We start from the raw sequence: 19,634 nt of genomic DNA on the forward strand, positions 1-19,634 counted from the left end.
TGGGGCAGCCTTGTGGACATCTCAAAATGAGAATCTGTAAGCTAACATGTATCATACCTCTTAAAAGGGCTGCAGAAACCCCCCCAAAGCATGCTATTGAAAATGTTCCAGGCAAGCCTTCCTTAAAAGGTGGATATAAAACTGTAACAAATTAATAATTAATATCCTGTATCTGTATAACCAACAAGGTTATAAAGTATACTGTAACTCGCAGGAGGGGGGGTGGAATTTCAAGGCACCTCAGGTAATCGGGGGATTTACGTCCAATGTCCATTTCCACAATTTGTCCCATTGCTGTTTAGAAAAGAGACACTTGTATTTCTGCACATAACCATACAGTCTTTTCCAGAAGAAATTTACTGTCTTATACACATTTACCTCTTGGTCACGTCTTCCCTCCCTGTTCCTGTGCAGGAGCATTGCATAAATGAAATACAGGTTTACTAACCTAGGGCTAAGAGAGGCTGCTGCCTGCAACCTTGGAGAAACTACTGCCAGTCTGTGTAGACAATACTGAGCTAGATAGACCAAGGGTCTGACTCAGTATATGGCAGCTTTCTATGCTCCTGTGGGGGTTATGAGACGCTAGAACAGGGGTGGGCAACCTTGGCTCTCCAGCCAGCATGACATAGTGGTTAGAGGACTGGGAAGACCCAAGTTCAAATCCCCATTCAGCCATGAAGCTCAGTGGGTGACTCTGGGCCAGTCACATATCGCTCACTCTAACCTACCTCACAGGGTTGTTGTGAGGATAAACATAACCATGTACACTGGGCTCCTTGGAGGAAGATCAGGATATAAATGTAAATAAATAAATAAATTTATCTATCTATCTATCTATTTATTTATTTATTATGGATGGGAATGATGGGAGTTGTAGTTGGAAAGCCAGGATTGCCTATGCGTGAGCTACAGGAAAGTTATTGTGATTAGATCAGTTAATGGTTTCAGACATTCTGGGAGGCATTGCTTTAGAGAAACTGTCTTTCTTGTTAGCTAAGGCGATTGGGGTTGGGGGAGGAAAGCAGTATAGAGATCTGGTGGAAATTCTTGAACTTTTCTGATGAAAACTGTATGCTTCCATCAAACTAGAAGATGACAATTATCTTTAAGTAATGTGAAAGAAGGAGAAACTATATAGGCATGAACCCCCAACTAGTTGTCTGTCTGTATACATGTTTGGATTGACTGTAATGATCAATGCAAGTGATGTCATGTAAAGTCAGACTGTAAATGTTAAAATTATTGTGGAAACTAATATTTATAAGTATCTGGTCTACGTCACAGTAGAATTAATTGGGCTTAAGTTGAATACAAAGGTCTAAATGGGTAAAAGAAAACTGAATTAAGAGTAGTTGGTCTGGTTCTATGTAAGACAGAAGCACTCTAAACTAGCTTGTATTGTTTAAGATTTGTGTCTTGCTCTGCTTTATATGGAATAATTTTAGAAGAGTTGTTATAAACACAGCTTTATTAGGAGGTGCATGAATGCTGTCAGGAACTCTGTGAATATAAATGCAATAAATAAAGAAACCCTTGTGAGGTTGTAACAATCGTATTGTTTAGTGAGGTTTTAAAATGTTTGCTTCTTTAATTCTAGGAAGAAGAACTAGAAGCTCAAATTTCATTTCTCCAAGGACAACTGAATGAGCTGGAAGCCATGTGCAAATACTGTGCAAAGATGATGAATACACATCTTGGTAAGGGGATTTTAATCCTCGAGACTTTATTTAGTATGTTGTACACCTTCTGGCTAATGCTTCCCATGTTTACATACTGGTCACTGCATCTAAAGTTGTGCATTTAGCACAGTGTTACGGCCTTTGCAAATTCAAGCATATGAAAGGAGTGCTGCTGCATTTTATAACGTTATGGAGAGTCAGGCTTCCTCCCTGCTCCATTGAAATGGAAAGTGTACCTGACCTTGAGACAATTGTCCTGTCTCCTTGGCATGACGCTTTACTTGATATTATTCAGAGTACATACAAAGAGAGACATGGTGAAGAAGAAGAGAAGCACTCAACTCTCCCTAAGCCTGTGATAGAGGATTTCTTCTTTTTTCAAAAAACACGTGTGCACACCAGTGCAAAAACAAGAGTCCACATGTATCGGTGTTCTTCACTGCAAGGTCTGGGAGCCAGTGGTAGCTCCTGTCAACCCAAAGTACAACTCCCTGACATTGTCGATTAGGCCTGTGCAAAGCTTCAGCTGAAGCCAAATACTCTGCACAGCTTCCTAGCTCTGTGCAGAGGAAACCATGCCCACCACACAGTGCTGCACTTTCCCCAGCACTGGTGAGGTTGCACCACTCCAGCCCTCCTACAAATATTGGACTACAACTCCCATCATCCCTGAATACTAGCCACTGCGGTTGGGATTTATGGAAGCTGTAGACCAAAGACCGTTGGAGGGCTGAAGCTGTGCAGACCTGCTTTAAGGAAAGCAGAGCCCTCTCAAGCCTCAGCACTACCTTGGAACTTGCACATGGAGCGCTGGGGAGTGTAATTCTTTTCCATAGAGCACTGAGAAGGTCCATGCACACCTTCAAAGATGCTGCTGGGGCTGGTCAGGGTTATTTATTTATTTATTTATTTATTTATTTATTTATTTATTTATTTATTTGAAATATTTATACCCCACCCCTCCAGTGCACTACTGCTCGGGGCAGCTCACAACAATAAGATAGACAGAAGATACAATAAAAGTAATAAAATTAACTAAATTAAACAGAAAAAAGAAGAAAGTTGTCAGATTAAAAACCACAATCATTAGGTTCAAATTAAAAAGCTAAAGAAGCTAAATAACCTACCAGATATGCCAAAAATAATAATAATGGAGCATTATAAAGCCTCTTTAAAAAGGGGGTGTTTAAAGATGCTTTTTAAAAACATTGAGGGAGGGAGCATGGTGAAGTTCTTCAGGGAGGGCGTTCCAAAGCCAAGGAACCACGACCGAAAAGGCCCTCTGTCTAGTCCCCACCAACTGGATCTCTGATAGTGGCAGGGTCATGAGCAGGGCCTGAGAAGATGAGCGGAGGGCCCTGGAAGAGTCATATGGACAAATGCGGTCCGACAGGTTCCCTGCCCCAAGGCGTGTAGGGCTTTAAAGGTCAATACCAGTACCTTGCACCCACGAGCATCCTTACGGCAGCATTCTGAACCAGCTGAAGCTTCTGAACAAGGCAGCCCCACATAGAGCGCATTGCAGTAGTCCAATCTGGATATTACCAATGCATGCATGACTGAGGTCAGGTCCGACTTCTCCAAGTAGGGTCGCAGCTGGCATACCAGCCTTAGCTTCTGCAAACCTCCGCCACCTGTGCCTCCAAGGACAGTGTTGGGTTCAGAAGCACCCCCAAGCTATGGACTTTGTCTTTCAGAGGGAGCATGACCCTTTCCAAGACCAGATTTACCTCATTACTTGGATGATCAGTTCTACCAACCCAGAGCACTTCCGTGTTATCTGGATTGAGTTTCAGCTTGTTTGCCCCCGTCCAGTCCAGAACAGCCTCCAAGCCCCGGTTCAGAGCATCCACTGCCTCCTTGATGTCTGCTGACTTAAAAGATAGATAGAGCTGGGTGTCATCAGCATATTGATGGCACCACAGCCCACACCTACGTTCTCTTTCACCTAGGTTCTCTTTCTCTTGAAGTTCCACCCACCACCACCTAGTGCTGAGAAAGCCCAGCGCTTGAGTTCAGCACAGTGGGGGATGACTCTCACTCTCAGGAAGACCTCAGTCATCTAACTATTTGGTCAGCTCCAGGCTTTTTCTCCCCTTCTTCACAGCAGAATTGGTGCACGTAGTAATACATTAGTTGGAGGAGGGAAGAACCACAACAGTGAAACTGCCAAGGCTTTCCCAAACTTATTTATTTATGTAACTTGTATACCACCCAAACTTTTCGTCTCTTGTCAGTTTCACTAGAGGAAACCCAATTATCCAGGCAAGCAGACAGGAAGGAGAGCTGGTCTTGTGGTGGCAAGCATGAATTGTCCCCTTTGCTAAGCAGGGTCTGCCCTGCTTTGCGTTCAAATGGGAGACTACATGTGAGCACTGTGGGCTGCCCTGGGAAGAGCATCTGTATGCAGGTGGGTTCCAAGTTCCTTCCCTGGCCTTTCCAGGTAGGGCTGAGAGAGACTCTTGCCTGTAACCTTGGCAAACCCAGTTTGTGTAGACAATAGTGAGCTAGATGGCTGAATGGTCTGACTACAGATAGCATAGGAAGGCAGCTTCCTATGTAAGTTACTCACCTCCCTTCCACAGTCAGACGAAGATAAAGGGCATTTTTTGTTCAAAAGACCATGGATGCAATACTTCAGTTTTAATTTCTAAAAGTTTCTGCAACACATTTTCAGAAAAAGCACTTTTCATATGCAAATTCATTTGAATTTTGAAGTGAGGAGGTTTGGTTTGGTTTTTAAATAATTAAACCATGCATGCATACTTCCATTACAGCAGTCTCTACAGATTCTGGAAATGCATACCAGAAGAATGACTGCACAATCAGAACAAAATTAATTGTAACTGCTAAATCCGAATGGAATTTAGAGGGGCAGAAATGTGGAATTGATCACAGAAGAAAATACTGTGAAAACTGTTGGGAGTGCTGTTTTTATTGCTTTCTGAATTCTATTCTAGAATTATTGCTTGTAAAAATTCTTTATTGCAAATAATCCTCAATTGCCTCACCTGCCATCAGTCACCTCACCTTAATTAATCAATTAATTTGCTGATCACTTAGTTGCTGAATGCATCCCTGCCCATGTAAACACTAGGTAATGATTATAATACACCCCCATTACAGAACAGAAGAAACAGGCTGTAGCTTGATGGGAAGAGGTGAAGCAATTGCTCCAATTGTACAGCTGAAAGTCAAAGAAAGAAGTGGCTCTGTGAAGCAGACATTACTTGTAAAAAGACCTCCCTTTCTCCCCCCTAAAATGTATATCTCAATGTATTACGCACCATGGACTGAGGTTGTTATTTAAGTGGAAGAAGCGCTTTATAATTAGAGAATTATAATACATTATTTAATGTCAAAATGTGCTCCAGGTTTAGCTATTCAGAATTATCATACCAGCTCATCAGTTTTATATTTTAGGTATCTTAATGGTTGTCCTATCCACTCAAGAAGGCAGAATACTCAAGAATAAATAAAAAAACAGCATTTGTGTTTAAAAACACAGTATGATGTTTTAGTCCTTGCAATGTTCTGTCTTCACACCTATTCAGAACTTTTTGCCACTGAAAGCTCTGTGAAGATTTTATATCCAGAAAACAGCTGAAACTATTTGAGAGTTGTGCTGATTTACTTGGTGTGAGAGCTTTTATCAGCTCTTGGACTTTGGATCAATATTGCTTTGCACTATATATTCGGGTATTTCTAATGGCTTTTTCATGCAAACATGCTCTTAGGCTACTAATAAGCAGAAAGCTTGGGGTGATATTTTTGTGACCTAGAGCAGAATTTAGGAAATGCATTAGGCACTACTTGGAGGATTGTGTTGTGTACTGCTTACACCACTGCACCACTTTCACCATTCAGACCAATTGTCTTGTCGTTTAATCACATCAGATGGACAGGAGTCAAATGTTACAATGGGATGCACTGAAAGGCCACCCTCCTCCGAAGCAATGAGTCCTCCTCCATAGAGAAGAACCTTTGGATACAACCCAGTGACATGAGTGCTAGTGCTGACTACATGTCGTTGCTTGTTCTGCCCTTACAGGATGGGGTCATAACTCAGTGGAAGAGCATCTGCATGCTTTCATGCAGAAGGTCCCAGGTTCACTCCCTGGCATCTCCAGGTTGGGTGGAGAGAGACTCCTGCCAGAAACCTTGGAGAGCTACCGCCAGTCAGTGTAGTGAGCTTGATGGACTGACTCAGTATAAGGCAGACTCCTATGTTTCTACATTCCTATTTTCAACTGGACAGTTCAGTCTGAAGGCATCTGTGCAGTAACTTTGCTGAAGCTAAGCAAGTCTGGTCAGTGCCTGGAGGGAAGTCTCCTAATTATTAAGCTAATAGACACTACCTTGAAATCTACTGAAGCTAGACAGACTATAAACGTAATAAATAAATTGTAGAGTGTTTCTTGGAACTAACATTGAAACAGTGTATAAATCTGGCAGCTATTTGGGTTATATGGCAGCTATAATAAGTTATATGGACTGTTAAGTAATGATGCTGAATATATTTAAATTGTAATTCAAAGCTGGCACAAACTTCTCAAGGTTGTTAAGCAGCTGGAACTCTCTTTTCCAATCTCAAGTTCAATAACTTCATCATAATTATCCAAGCTTCAGATGTATTTTTCTTCTAGATAATCTCCCACAGTTAGAAAAGTAATTTGTTAAAAATGCATATGCACATTTTCCCCATATCTCTGTATGGTGATATCGTCATACTTCTACTCAAATATGCCAATTTGTTGCCATGGGTTTGACCCAGAAGCTGCCAAAATTGTAATTGTATTCCCTGGAATGTGAAGGAGGAAAAGATGAGTTAGAGTGGTAATTTTTGTTTGTGTGTTTATACAAAAGCTTTCTCATTAAGCGTTCATCCACTTCTTTTGCTGCACCACACAATGACAACATAATTATATATTTGGGCCTGCCTCTTATGTTACTATGGAAATGAATGCTTTCCCTTGAATAATATAAATACAGCATGTTTAAGAATGATAAATTGGTCCTTGTGGTGAAGATTGATAAATGGGAATAGATTTTAGATTTTGTTGTGAATCGATTATGTTAGGAGCAAAAAACTTGGAGACCACATTTATTCAGTGTAATATTGGAGGTACTTTATTGCCTATTAACTCTTCAACAGAGGATGACTTCTCTACCTGCTGAGCAGATCTAATGACTCAGATCAAACGTCAAGCTTTGATTAAAACATAGGAAGCCTCTTCTCACAAGCAGTGAGAAGGGCTTGTGGGTGGGCTGCGGGGAAGGTGGGTTAAACCTAGTTCCCCCGCAGACAATCGTCTCCCCTTCCCTGGGCAGCTGGATCACCCAGTCAGATGAGCAGTGGCTTCTCCCAGCAGCTCCAAGGGACAGAGTGCCGGGACACACTGCCACGTGTCGCCTGCCCCCCAGAGCTCCGATGATGCATTATGGGAATGCCCCCTCTCCTCCCCAAGTATGCCAGCCACGGCTGCAAGCAGCCAGCCCACAGCTGAAGCAAAAAAATAATAATTAAGGGAGTTCCTACTCCCTTAACCTCATTTTAAAGTGTGGCTACTTAGACAGATTTGCCGCCGTTTTGCCGCCAGTATCAGCCAATCCCTGTGGTTCACACGTGCATCCAAAACCGGGCTGGGATCTCTTAGCCCGGTTTTGCTTGCACATGTGAATAGCCTCAGGGACTTTGAAGACTTCATTTCAGTATTAAGTGCAAGAATTGAGTGAGGAGCTGCTGTAACACAGTAGAGTACATATTTTGCATGCAGGTTCAATCCCTGGCATCTCCAGGTGGGGCTGAGGAAAGACCCCAATCACTGTAGACAATACTGACCTAGATGGACCAATGGTCTGATTCAGTATAAAACAACTTCATAAGTTCACATGACTTTTAGTTAATATATGCTACCCGTCAGCAAGTGATAACTTACAATAGTGTACAGCTGGTTATCTGTATTGTCCCGCGAAGTGGATAGGATAATTGTATTCTTCCTCCTTCACCTGCAGATGTATGCTTCTCTGGAAGTTTTCAACACCATTTGGCAGGATGGGCAGCTTCACACAACACACAGCAAGTATGGCTGTTGTGAACAGCCAGTTCCTGGTGAGCACACACTCCCAGCACAAGGAACAAGTTCAGCCTCAGCATGTCATGAGAACCCACCAGTGATGGGTTGCCAAACTGCCCTTCCCTCTGCCACTTGCCATTCACTAACCAACTTCAAATCTTAGTTACAGAAGCTGGGTGGTGGAGGGAAGTGTGGCTATGCCGGGACCAGAGTATGCTAGGGTGGGACTTGTGCACTCGCTGGGAACTGGCAGTTTATGGCAAACACAATTGTCATGTGTCATGTGAAGCCACCCAGAAGGAAGAGAGAGACTACTAAGTGACCCTTGGGTGAATGAGAGCTCACCCGGGGTAATTGGTTATCTGTATAGTTCAATCAACTGACTTATGGAATGATGAGATACTCGTACTGTGGCAAGTACCAATTAGTAAACTGTTGCTTAAATTTACCTTTAGTAACCATATTGGTCCCACATAACAAGAAACATGTGTTAAACAACTGCATTTTAAGTTTGGAAGCAAACTTTTGATCACTCACTGAGCTCTTATCCAGATTAGATGTTCAGAGCAAAACCAAGAAAAGAAGTGGGGTAAAGATAGAATAAGATGCTGCATTGGCAGATTGATGATGTTGTGCTTGCTATGTTGGCTGTATTCCAGGACAATAGATTAATATGCATGAATTTATTATTACAGTCAGTGACCAGCAATCAAAAAATAAAATGGAAAATAAAATTAAAGTAAAATAAAATCAAAAACAGGACTGGGAATAGAGTATCAAAACATATACATACCGAGGTCTCAATTACAACTACCGTATTTTATGGACTATAAGACTCACTTTTTTCCTCGAAAAATATCCGCCAAAATTCAGGAGCGTCTTATATGTTTTAACAGTTTACTATGTTAAAACTCTGAAAAACTTGATTAAAATTAAGGTGCGTCTTATAGTCCGTAGCGTCTTATAGTCCGTAAAATACGGTAATCAACTACTCCCATCTCAATTTGCATGCTGTGGCACAGAATCTTGCTACCCCAACTAATTGCTGTATACTGGTCTGCAAGAAGGATCTTTTCCAGCAGAATTATGTCAAATAGTAGCTTCTGGACTCTGTTTATTTTTGTAAATATTCAGTATAACACGAGGGCATTGTGCCACTTGAGTGATTATAATAAGGATGCCACATTGAGCCCTAGAAGTCATAGAAGCAAACAGACTGAAGACTAGAGCAATTACACTTATTGTGTTAACATAGTTGGTTAAAAGGTTTTAGTCTGTATTGTTCTTCTACCCATAGTCTTTTTGTCTTTCTTCTGAGTTCTCATGAGAGGATGGTATGGTCTTCATGGTACTATATCACTTTTTTTTTTAAATGCAGTTTTAAAATTATCTTACATCGACAGCACCATACACACAATGGACACGTGAGTTGCCAACACTCCCATTGTATCCCTAATCTATACAGTGCATGTTTCAGATCTTATGAGTCAGTTGTTAACAAAAGTTGTTAACAGTAGTTCATGATGCCTCATCAGTGCTGTTTCTTTCCCTATATTAATAGGGCCATTTCAGTCCTGAGAGAAGCACCTGAAGACTCTCATGGCATCTTCTAAATTTATACTTGTAAGTTCAGCAAGACATCACTGGGAATAGTTCAAGAGTTACAGCCTAGCCTTGTCAGATTTCACCTCCCCTGTTAGCCAGTATGATCCTGTATTTGGCAGTACATCACGTTCTGTAGCATCTGTAACATTAATATGTCCATTGGTGGTTATGGTTCATTGGGCAAGGATTAAGGAAGTGATCTCTATATTTAAAAAGCTTGTTGCTTGCTAGGATGGACACCCAGGCTCAGTGGTGGACACCCAAGGCAGGCAGAGGGTGGCACCCAGCTCTTCAGTAGGTGTGGAGTAGAGAGAGGGTATCCCCGTGCATCTTTGCTTCCCGTGGTGTCCTCTAAGTAACAAGAGATGGTTCATAGCTGCAGCAAGCATCATTGAAAAACCTGTGATTTTTCTATTATCTATATATGCATTTTTGAAATCAGCAGGCAGGCAGGCAGAGCTGCCCTTGTAACTTCAGAACAGATTTATTCTCCACTTTTGTTGCTGGTCTCTGCTTTACCTGTGGCTTATATAGATTCTGTTGCTTTTACATGTATAGCCTGTGCTTCCTCCAAGAAGCCTGGAGTGGTGCATATGGTTACATATATCCTCCCAACAGCCTTATTAGGAAAGTTATGCTGAAAGATAAGTGACTGTCCCAGAGACACCCAGTGAGTTTCATGGCTGAAAGGGAATTTGAACTTGAATCTCCCCAGTCTAGTCCAGCACACTAACCATTGTACCACTCTGGCTCAGAGTTCTTTCTTGTTTTTATTTGTTAGTAGTAGTAATCATTTTTTACATACTCAGGCAGACAGAGCTGCCCTGATGACTTCAGAATGCATGTATTCTCCACAGAAGCAGCCTTTTGTTGCTGGTATGTGCTTTACTTGTGGCTTCTACCATTTTCTGTGTGTGTGTGTGTGTGCGTGCGTGCACGTGCGTGCACTTGTGTGTAATTCCCAAATTTCTATTCATATTTCAGAATTTGTCATTAGAATTTGTCCATTTCATATTTCAGAATTTGTCTTTAGTTTCGAGAGAGTTAAGAAATGGCAAACATGTTTTAATGGTTAAAAAGCAAAGGATCCACATAAAAACCCAAATAAGGAGCAAAGGGGTTAAACTTTATAAGTTTAGAATGCGATTATAGTACAGCACAAATCCAAGTATTGCTGGAGTTAGTGAGTGAGATAGGAGAGAGGAGAAGGCAGGAATAGACAGGAAAGAGACAATGGAAACTCCTCTTAGATGTGGAAGATTTCGGGTGCATCAAATAAAGGCCAAAGGCCATTGTGGCTAGTGGTGATGGAAGTCTCACATCTGAGGACACAAGGCTGGAAACTGCTAAAATATTCACTGAAATGCTGGAAAATGGTTGCCCAACATATCAGTTAGATTGACAATATGGCAACAACTAGTAAGTCAAATACTTCATAAATGTATCTGTGCAAAAGAACTCAGAATTATGTGTGAAACTATACTGAATTGCTGGTACAAATTACATGTTATTGAGATTGTGTTGTATTCACTGGTGTAAAGCAATATGTCATATATTATGTGTATAAATTGCATTATATAGCCTAATTTATGCTGATAAAATGTATTCATAGATCTATCTATTCATGTGATGAAATTCCAAAGAGACTTTAAAAAGCTATTTTATGGCATTGTAATTTATTTTTAATTACAGCACCAAAACAAATCTTCCACTTGGTTTCCGTTTAACCAATTGTTTTATAGCTGCTTCCTTGTAAACATGAAGTATCTTATTCAAAAACAACTCCATGTTCTCCTTCTCCTTTCCTCCCCTTTTCTTTCTGAATCTACCTCCCACACTCTCTAAAGGATCTCCCCTGGGACAAACTTCTAAAATAACAAAACATTAAAGATTACTAGAGAGCATACAGCACCAATATATTATGCTCATGGCTTTAAAAAACATAAGATTTCTGGTGGGGAGTGGTTAAATGTGTTTAGCTACCTAGTATTCCTAGAACCGGACAGAAATATATTAAGTTAATATTATAAAATATGTATTATGGTTAGGAGGACATGGGGAGTGTTACACATCTAATGCAAAAATATTGCAATATCGAACAATTAGAAATTCCTGGCTTTCTGTTTTTAACACCAGTACAGAATTAATGCAATTTTCAGAGCATTTTTTAAAAATCAAATTTTGGTACTCTCCCCCCCCCCACCCAATTTCTTTGTGTAGTCTTGCGATGGAAAAGCTTAGTTTCAGTAGTCAGAAGAAAAAGTAGCCTTTATTTTCTTTTTACAAAAGTAACTAGGAGGAAAATGAATACTTTTTGAAACTGCTTTGAAGTCTGAGATTCCTTAACAGCTCTCTAAATTTAAGGAGCCACCATAGTAGGTAGGTAGGTAGATAAACTTTATTACAGTCTTTGACCAGTACAGAAGCAAGAAGGGTTGGGAGAGCACAAAATTAGATCCATACAACAATAACTTTACAGATATACAGTAGTATAGTAGATTACTTCATTAGGTTACTCATTAGATGCCATCATATATTCATTGCTATTACACAAAACCTAGCCATGTTTCATCTCCTCTGCCTGGTAGGTCCTTTATCAGGGGTAAAATTAATGATTCATGCAAATCCCTATAAAAATTACAGTATAAAAACATGACCCACATCCTCTGTGGCCTGTGTACTACATGGATAGTAACGTTCAGAATAAGAAATCCCGCTATATCTACCATATAAAACTGCTGAAGGCAATACGTCAAAGCGGGCCAGCGCATATGTTCTACGACAAGGTTTCTTAACTTTGGGCCCCCAGATGTTGTTGGACTACAATTCCCATCATCCTCAGCCACAAAGGCCATGTCTGGGGATGATGGGAGTTGTAATCCAACAACATCTGGGGGCCCAAGGTTACGAAAAACCCTGCTCTACAATATTTGGGAGTTAATTAGGGCTTGACAATAATCAGCTGGCTTGGTGCTAAAAGCATGTCTCCATGATTTAAATCATTTTGGGGCCTTACTTATCTCCTGTTGCCATTCCATATCCAATATTTGTTGCTTTGCAGCCTTTTTTGCTTGTTCGTAACCCATGGATTGCAGCACTTCAAGGGAAAAGCCATAAAAAGTGAGCTTTTCTTTAACAACTGACATGATTGGAAACTATCTTCAAGCATCAGTGGGGCCAGACTCATTGGTGAGAATTCCACCTTTAGCCAATAGTTAAGGATAGTAATCCACACTTAAGTTTCCACTCGCATGACTCCCAATTCCAATCTTAATGCTGTATTAGAGACGCATTTAGGGGCTTGCATTATTATTATTATTATTATTATTTTATTTTACATTTTATATCCCACTCCTCCTCCAAGGAGCCCAGAGCAGTGTACTACATACTTAAGTTTCTCCTCACAACAACCCTGTGAAGTAGGTTAGGCTGAGACAGAAGTGACTGGCCCAGAGTCACCCAGCTAGTATCATGGCTGAATGGGGATTTGAACTCGGGTCTCCCTGGTCCTAGTCCAGCACTCTAACCACGACACCACTTAGATTGTACTGTCTCTATCCAGGCAAGGTTAAAGTAAGGGCCCAACTGTGCCCCGTATAGTAGCTGCGCCACTACTTTTGCCTCAAATAATTTCAAGACCTCAGGGAAATATTACCCTCCTTTAGTATGATAGTAGGATATAATAGCGGAGGCACTCCTCTGTGCTACTTGTGAAGCACAATCTAAGTGTGCATCTCTCCGACCTGAAGAATGGATAGTAGTTAAAATTTACTTTGGGATTCTTGTGTTCACTTCAAATTCATTAACGCACTTCATCAGACCATAGCCTTATTCAGACAATATGTTGAACACAGGAATAGCAGTACACTTAATGTCTGTGTACCATGCATTCAAAGGGCCAGTACCCAGTTTCACTTCTAAAATGAATGCAGATACAGACATCTGTGCACTCATGCAACATAATGAAACTATTCTCATGACCAGAAGAAGCCATGCTAAGGGAGCCAAGCCCAGTTTCTGCAGCTCGTGAGAACCAACAGGCTCGAGAGTGAGCCCAGTGGCTCCCCGGCGGCAAGCCCAATTGTGTAGCCACCTTCTTAAACAAGGTTAATGGAGCGAGTGCTCGGTTTTTTGGTCATGTGTCTGCCGCGGCTGCTTGCAGCCTGGTCACTTGTGCCTCGAGTTAAAATCCTGGATTGATTTGTTCTATGATCCATTTGTTTGTTTCCTGGCTGTCTATGGTATCTTCAAAAGTCTTCTCCAGCACCAAAGTTCAAAAGCGTCAATACTTTTTCTATTTTGCTTCTTCAAAGTCCAGCTTTCGCATCCATAGAGTCTCACAGGGAAAACCATTGTCTGAAATATTCTGATCATTGTAGGTATAGGCATGTCACGGCATCTAAATCGTTTAAGAGGGTGGCTACACAAGTGGGCTTGCTGCCATGAAGCCACCGGGTTCACTCTCGAGCCTGTCAGTAGGGAGCGCATTCCACAGTCTCGGGGCAGCAACCGAGAAAGCCTGACCCCGTGTGGCCACCAGCCCAGCCGAGCAGCAACTGGAGACGGATCTATCCGGATGACCTCAATGGAGCATTTTGCTTTCTTCTGTTTCTTGGTCTTTGGCAGTCTCTTTTCACATTCATCCTTAACAACTTCTTTGATTTCATTCCACAGTTCCTCTGGTTCCCTATCAATGAGGTTCAGAACTTCAAAGCAGTTCCTGATGTTCTCCTTGAAAATGGTGGGAACATTCTCAAGAACGTATCGTAGAAGCTGGATAGCTTTGTTTTTCTGCTTTAACTTAACTTGGATCTTGCACATGAGCAGTTCGCGATCTGTTCCACAATCGTCCCGCGGCCATGTTTTTGCTGTTATAACTGAGCTCTTCCACCTCCTTTCACCAATAACATAATCAATTTGATTTCTGTGTACTCCATCTGGTGAAGTCCATGTGTATAGGCACCGCTTTGGTTGGATGAAGAATATATTAGCAATAAGGAGACCATTCGCTTGGCAGAAACTAATAAGTCATTCTCCTGCTTCATTTCTGTTTCCTAGGCCAATCAGTCTGACGGTGTTTTCCTCCTTACCATTTCCAACTTTGGCATTCCAGCCTCCAACCACTACCAGCACATCTTGCTTGCATGATCTGTCAATTTCAGACTGAACATGAGCATAAAACTCATCAACTTCCTCTTCTGCATCAGTTGTTGGGGCATTGACTTGAAGAACTGTCATGTTAAAGGGTTGCCCACAAAATCTAATTGAGATTAGTCGGTCACTACCTCATTGTACCCAAGTACTGTCATTGTTATATCCTCCCTGACTAGGAAAGCAACACCTTTCCTTCTTTATTTTTCCTATCCTGAATAGTAGACAGTATGATTTTATTTATCATTTCTTTATTTATTTATCTTCTTTATATATAATTCTCTTAAATGTACCCATCGCTAATCCCATGCGTAGCAGATCTCGTGAGAGTTTGCGAGCAGCTGCCGGAGGATAAGCGACGGGGATGGGGGGAGAAAACAGCCATGGTGGCTGACAGAGGAGGCAGCTGGCCGGTGAAGCCGCGCTGGCGGGCAAAGCTGCGCCAGTGGAGCTGCACTGGTGGGCAAAGCCGCGCTGGCGGGAGGAGGAAGCAGGCCAGCGGGAAGTGCCGAGGAGGCAGCCTGCCGACTGCAGGAGGTGGTGGCGGGCTGGCTGGAGGCGGCTGGCAGGCAGGCGGGTGGGAAGTTAGGTGCCGGCAGGCGGCCAGTGAGAAAACAACAGTGGCAGCGGTGAGTGGGGGAAAACGGCTGGGCCAAACTAGAGGTGCAGATGCTCTGCACCCATCCCAGCTAGTTTTAAAAATTTCAGTACCGACCAAAACCTGCATCTCTGGGTGGTTTACAATTAAAAATTAATTTTCTGACTGAAAGTGTCCTATTCCAGTCCGCTTCAATTCACTGATGCCCATAAGGATGCTGCTCCTTTATGGGTATCCAATAGAATCTTAGAGCACAAACAGTCAAAAATGTCCATTCAGTATACATGGTTTAGGTTACTTATCCTTGACTTGGGGAAGTATTTAATTTTCTAGCATAAAGATTACATATGTGGATTTCCTGATTCTCTTGAAATCTATCTTTAAACAATACATTGCATAGTGGCTTCTCTTCTTTCTCCCATCAACTCTTTTTTGGTAAAGGTAGAACTTAACCTGGATGGTGAAATGTGTGTGTTAATTCAGGCATATCAGAACTTCAGAAGGATGTTCAGATTAATCAAGCCTGACTATGCCATCATTTCCCATGTTTTATACCCAAAGCATTTATCTTAGAAGTCTCTGTGTAGGGAATTCTGTATCAATATATTATCTTAGTACGTCATCCTGTGATGTGATCAAAGAGACTTTTCAAATCTTCCTCCTGTAACCTGCTGGTTGTTTTCCCCTTGAATCTGGCTGCTGCAAAGGAAGAAATGACTTCAGTTTAAGTTCTAGAACTTAGTGTTTATTTGAAGAAACAAGTACTTTTACATAGAACTACTGGAACCTAACTTCAACTTTTTTCAACATAGAAGTCACATTAAGGGTTTAAAGTGAAATCCATTAGAAAGTATTTGATTGCCATTCTTAGAATCTGGGCTAGTTTGTCCAATATTTTTTAGCCTATTTTCCTTAAGAAAAGTAAGCTTATGATATCACCCGGCATTCTCTCTGTGTGTGTGTCCCACTATCAACTTCGCAGTGCCTGAACCAATATAAACCAATATAAATTAGGTACATTTGTAGGGACACATAGGGACACCTCAACAACACAGTTTGTAATGATGTCCTCCACCCCAGTTCAAGATGGCATGAACATTTGAGGCACAAACGGGCTAACTTGTGGACCACCTAACCAATTTGAACCAAGTTTGATACAGTTGAGGTGAGTAACACATAAGGACACCTCGGTGTAGTTTGTGATGATGTCATCCACCACAGTTCAAGATGGTGTAAATGTTTGAGGCACAAATGAGCTAATTTGTGAACTGCATAACCAATTTGAACCAAATTTGGTGCAGTTGTAGCGTGTGACACATAGGGACACCTCAAAGACATAGTTTGTGATAATGCAATCCACCCTAATTCAAGATGGTGGACACATGGACATTTGAGACACAAGTGGGCTAATTTTTGAACTGCCTAACTGATTTGAACCAAATTTGCTACAGTTGTAGTGAGTGACTGTTGTAAATCTGTTGGCATGGCTGACCCGACAGGATTTACGATCCCTTCAGCTCTATTTGTGTGAGTCAAAACAAAGTTCTGTGGCTAAGAGAAGCAGCTTAGCTGCACGAACGAAAGCAAAGAATGACTCTCAAGATAAAGTATTATAAACAAAAGAAAGTCCCTTGAAACTAAACTAGGTACCCCGCTGTACAATAAATGAGTAATAACTGAAATAACGGAGCAAGGAAGAACAGAACAAGGACAGGCTGAAACAGGGAAGATTGAGAAAGTAAAAATACAAGAACACTGTCTGCAAAAAAAGGCAGAGTTGCTGACAATGCTGACTTAGAAACCGCATCGGCTTGATATAGGGCTCGAGATAAGGCTTTCCTGACTCAGCATTTCTATTGCCTCTCCTGTGAGATCTTGCGCCTGCGTGTCTCCCACTGAGCCTTTCTCTTGAGATGTCTTCTTAGGTGAAATTCCAGCTTCCTCCTGATCAGACTCCTCAGCCCTCATCTCTGTCAGCTGTCCAGATTCCCCTGTCTGTTGCCAACTTCAGTGTTTGTTCTCACAGCCAAATCCTCCTGCAGTGCTTCTGAGCCTGTTCTCCCAACCAAGTCCTCCCGTTCCTCCTCTGACACTTCTGACTCAGAGGTCTGAGCCATGACAGTGACACACAGGCACACCTCAATGGCATAGTTTGTGATGATGTCATTGACCCCAGTTCAAAATGGTGGAGATGTGAATGTTTCAGGCAGAAGTGGGCTAATTTGTGAAGTTGGTAATTATCAATTAAGATTATAGTGAAAAGAAAGTTGGCAGATTACTTCTTACCAGAGCAACTTGTTTTTGAATACAGTTTTAAAGGGGAGGTGCTTATAATGTACATAAGCGCAACCTGTTTTCAAGATGATGAATTGTCCCCAAAAGATTCCTGATAGAATACCTTAGGCCCTTCACCTATATGCTATGAATTTGGTTTGTATTGGACTGTCAACACATGAGTTCTTGAGAGTCATTGCTTATATTTTGATTGGCCACAATCTTGTTCCAAGATGATGGACCCCATCAACAGGCCCCAGGACTCTCTTCCATGTGCTGTGAATATTCCAACTGTCAACACATGAGTTCTAAAGGGTTGTTGCATATAATCAACTTTGACTGCCATCTTGAAACATGATAGTGGATGGACAAAAATAACCCTATCAAACCCCTCTCTCATATTTTGTGAATTAGATTTGTATCAGACTGTCAACACCTGAGTTCTAAAGGAGTAGTGCTTATACTCTTAAGTGAAATAAGATGATAGGTAGGGAAATAAATAATCCTGTTGAGGTCCCCTGATACCCCCTCCCATGTGCTGTAAATTTGATGTGTAAATTTGGATTGTAAACACAAAAGATTATATATGTAGATTTCCTGGTTCTCTTGAATCTGTCTTAAACAATAGGTCTTAAACAGTCTTAAACAATGGGACAATGCCGATATGGACATAGAGATTTCATCTTCCCATCAGAAACTGGGCTAGATATTGAAATCTTTGAAATTCTGTCAAGAAATATATCACTATATGTGTGTGCATGTGCTACTGTCTATAAGTCCTGGTGGAGGGAGAGTGCTATAATTCATTTTGATTCTGAAATTAATTTACTTGATCCAGGGGAGGTAAAGAGATGGTCCCTACACTAAATTATTCTTTGGAGAATCTTTAAATTGCCCATAGGCTCACATGTCACCTTGGAAAATCACAGCTTTCATCCTAGCTTGGATTTGGTGATGTGTTTGTTTATTTAATAACATGTGAAAGACAAATTGGATGACATCCTCACTAACCATGCCCCTGCTGCAGATAGCTTCTGGAGCTCTAAAGAAGTTAACCGTCAAGAAGGGGACAATTTTTGCCAATTTATTCTTCCCCCAGATGTGCCCTGCACCACCTGAAAATACATTTGAGGGCAATACAACCTTCAGGGACATATTTCTGGATGATGCAAAGCACTTCTGGGGGAAGGAGAGAACTACAAAAATCCCACCGTTTACGTGTACACACACACACACAGAGACAGTGCATGTGATAAACACTGTGGAGCTCTGGAAGCTCTCAGTAGTGGGGACACATTTTCCTAGCATGTGGGTGCATGGTTAACCATTGTAAAAGCTCAAGATTTCAAGTCTGTATCATAATTAAAAGGACCTAAATGTGCTTTTGAATTTGTGGGGGGTAGTATTTCTTAGCTATGGAGTAGGTAGAAGAATCAGATGATGGCAAGGATATTTTTCTATTTCAGTGTCTTGTTTCCACAATATTCATTAGTACAAATTCTGCTAATTATGTTCAGATTTGCCATAGTTCTTCAACCTCATCTCCCCCCCACGCGCCCCCACAGTACTTTTTTGTGTCAAATTAGTTGCTTCCCTGAACTACACCATTTCTGCTTAGCTTTTTCATTTAGTAGGCTGCTTATTTTGTTTGTTACATAATAAACTAATATGGTTCTCTGTCCCTGGAAGTTAAACCTCTCCATTGTGAATGAGGCTCACATCATTACTATTTGCTGAACAGCGTGGGCTTTAAATTGCATCGTCTCCTTGAAATGCTTTTTGAATTGTTGATGTCATTCATTTTTACAGCCAGTGTCTGTGATTAAATCCTAACCTGTGTACAAAGAATTACTTGGCATATATCATCAATTGCTAGGCATTTATTGGACACAAAGCCAGCTTTTATAAAAGCTGACAAATTCTGAAGAGTGTATATTAATTGCAGATTTCCTGAAAGATTCATAGGTTTCATCTACTTTTCAACTACATGAGCTATAAATCAAGACAGCAGTTTGAGTACAGAAATAGATTTTGTTTTCCTTGCAAATATTTATTTAGTTATTTTCATAATTCAGTTGTGGGATATCAGTGTTCATCATTCGAGAAAAGATGTTTCAATACATCTCTCTGTTTTAGTGTAGTTCATGAAAGTTTTACTGTTTCAAAGATATATATTTCAAGTATTACATTTGGATAACAGCAACATCCAGTTGGATGAATGCGTCAAAGCAAAAATGTTACCAGATG

At 41.1% G+C, this 19,634-nt stretch overlaps 1 protein-coding gene across 10 annotated transcripts in view; it reads left to right on the forward strand.

The window, feature by feature from the left end:
* TBC1D5 (TBC1 domain family member 5) overlaps window positions 1-19,634 on the forward strand; it is a 433,806-nt gene that overhangs the window by 397,776 nt on the left and 16,396 nt on the right. For all 10 annotated transcript variants that reach the window (XM_053261522.1, XM_053261519.1, XM_053261520.1 and 7 more), the window contains one exon: window positions 1,601-1,700. In XM_053261522.1, the coding sequence (XP_053117497.1) occupies window positions 1,601-1,700 (100 nt within the window). The remainder of the gene's footprint in view (window positions 1-1,600; window positions 1,701-19,634) is intronic.

The sequence above is a fragment of the Hemicordylus capensis genome, chromosome 6 (assembly GCF_027244095.1).
Source record: "Hemicordylus capensis ecotype Gifberg chromosome 6, rHemCap1.1.pri, whole genome shotgun sequence".
NCBI lineage: Eukaryota > Metazoa > Chordata > Lepidosauria > Squamata > Cordylidae > Hemicordylus > Hemicordylus capensis.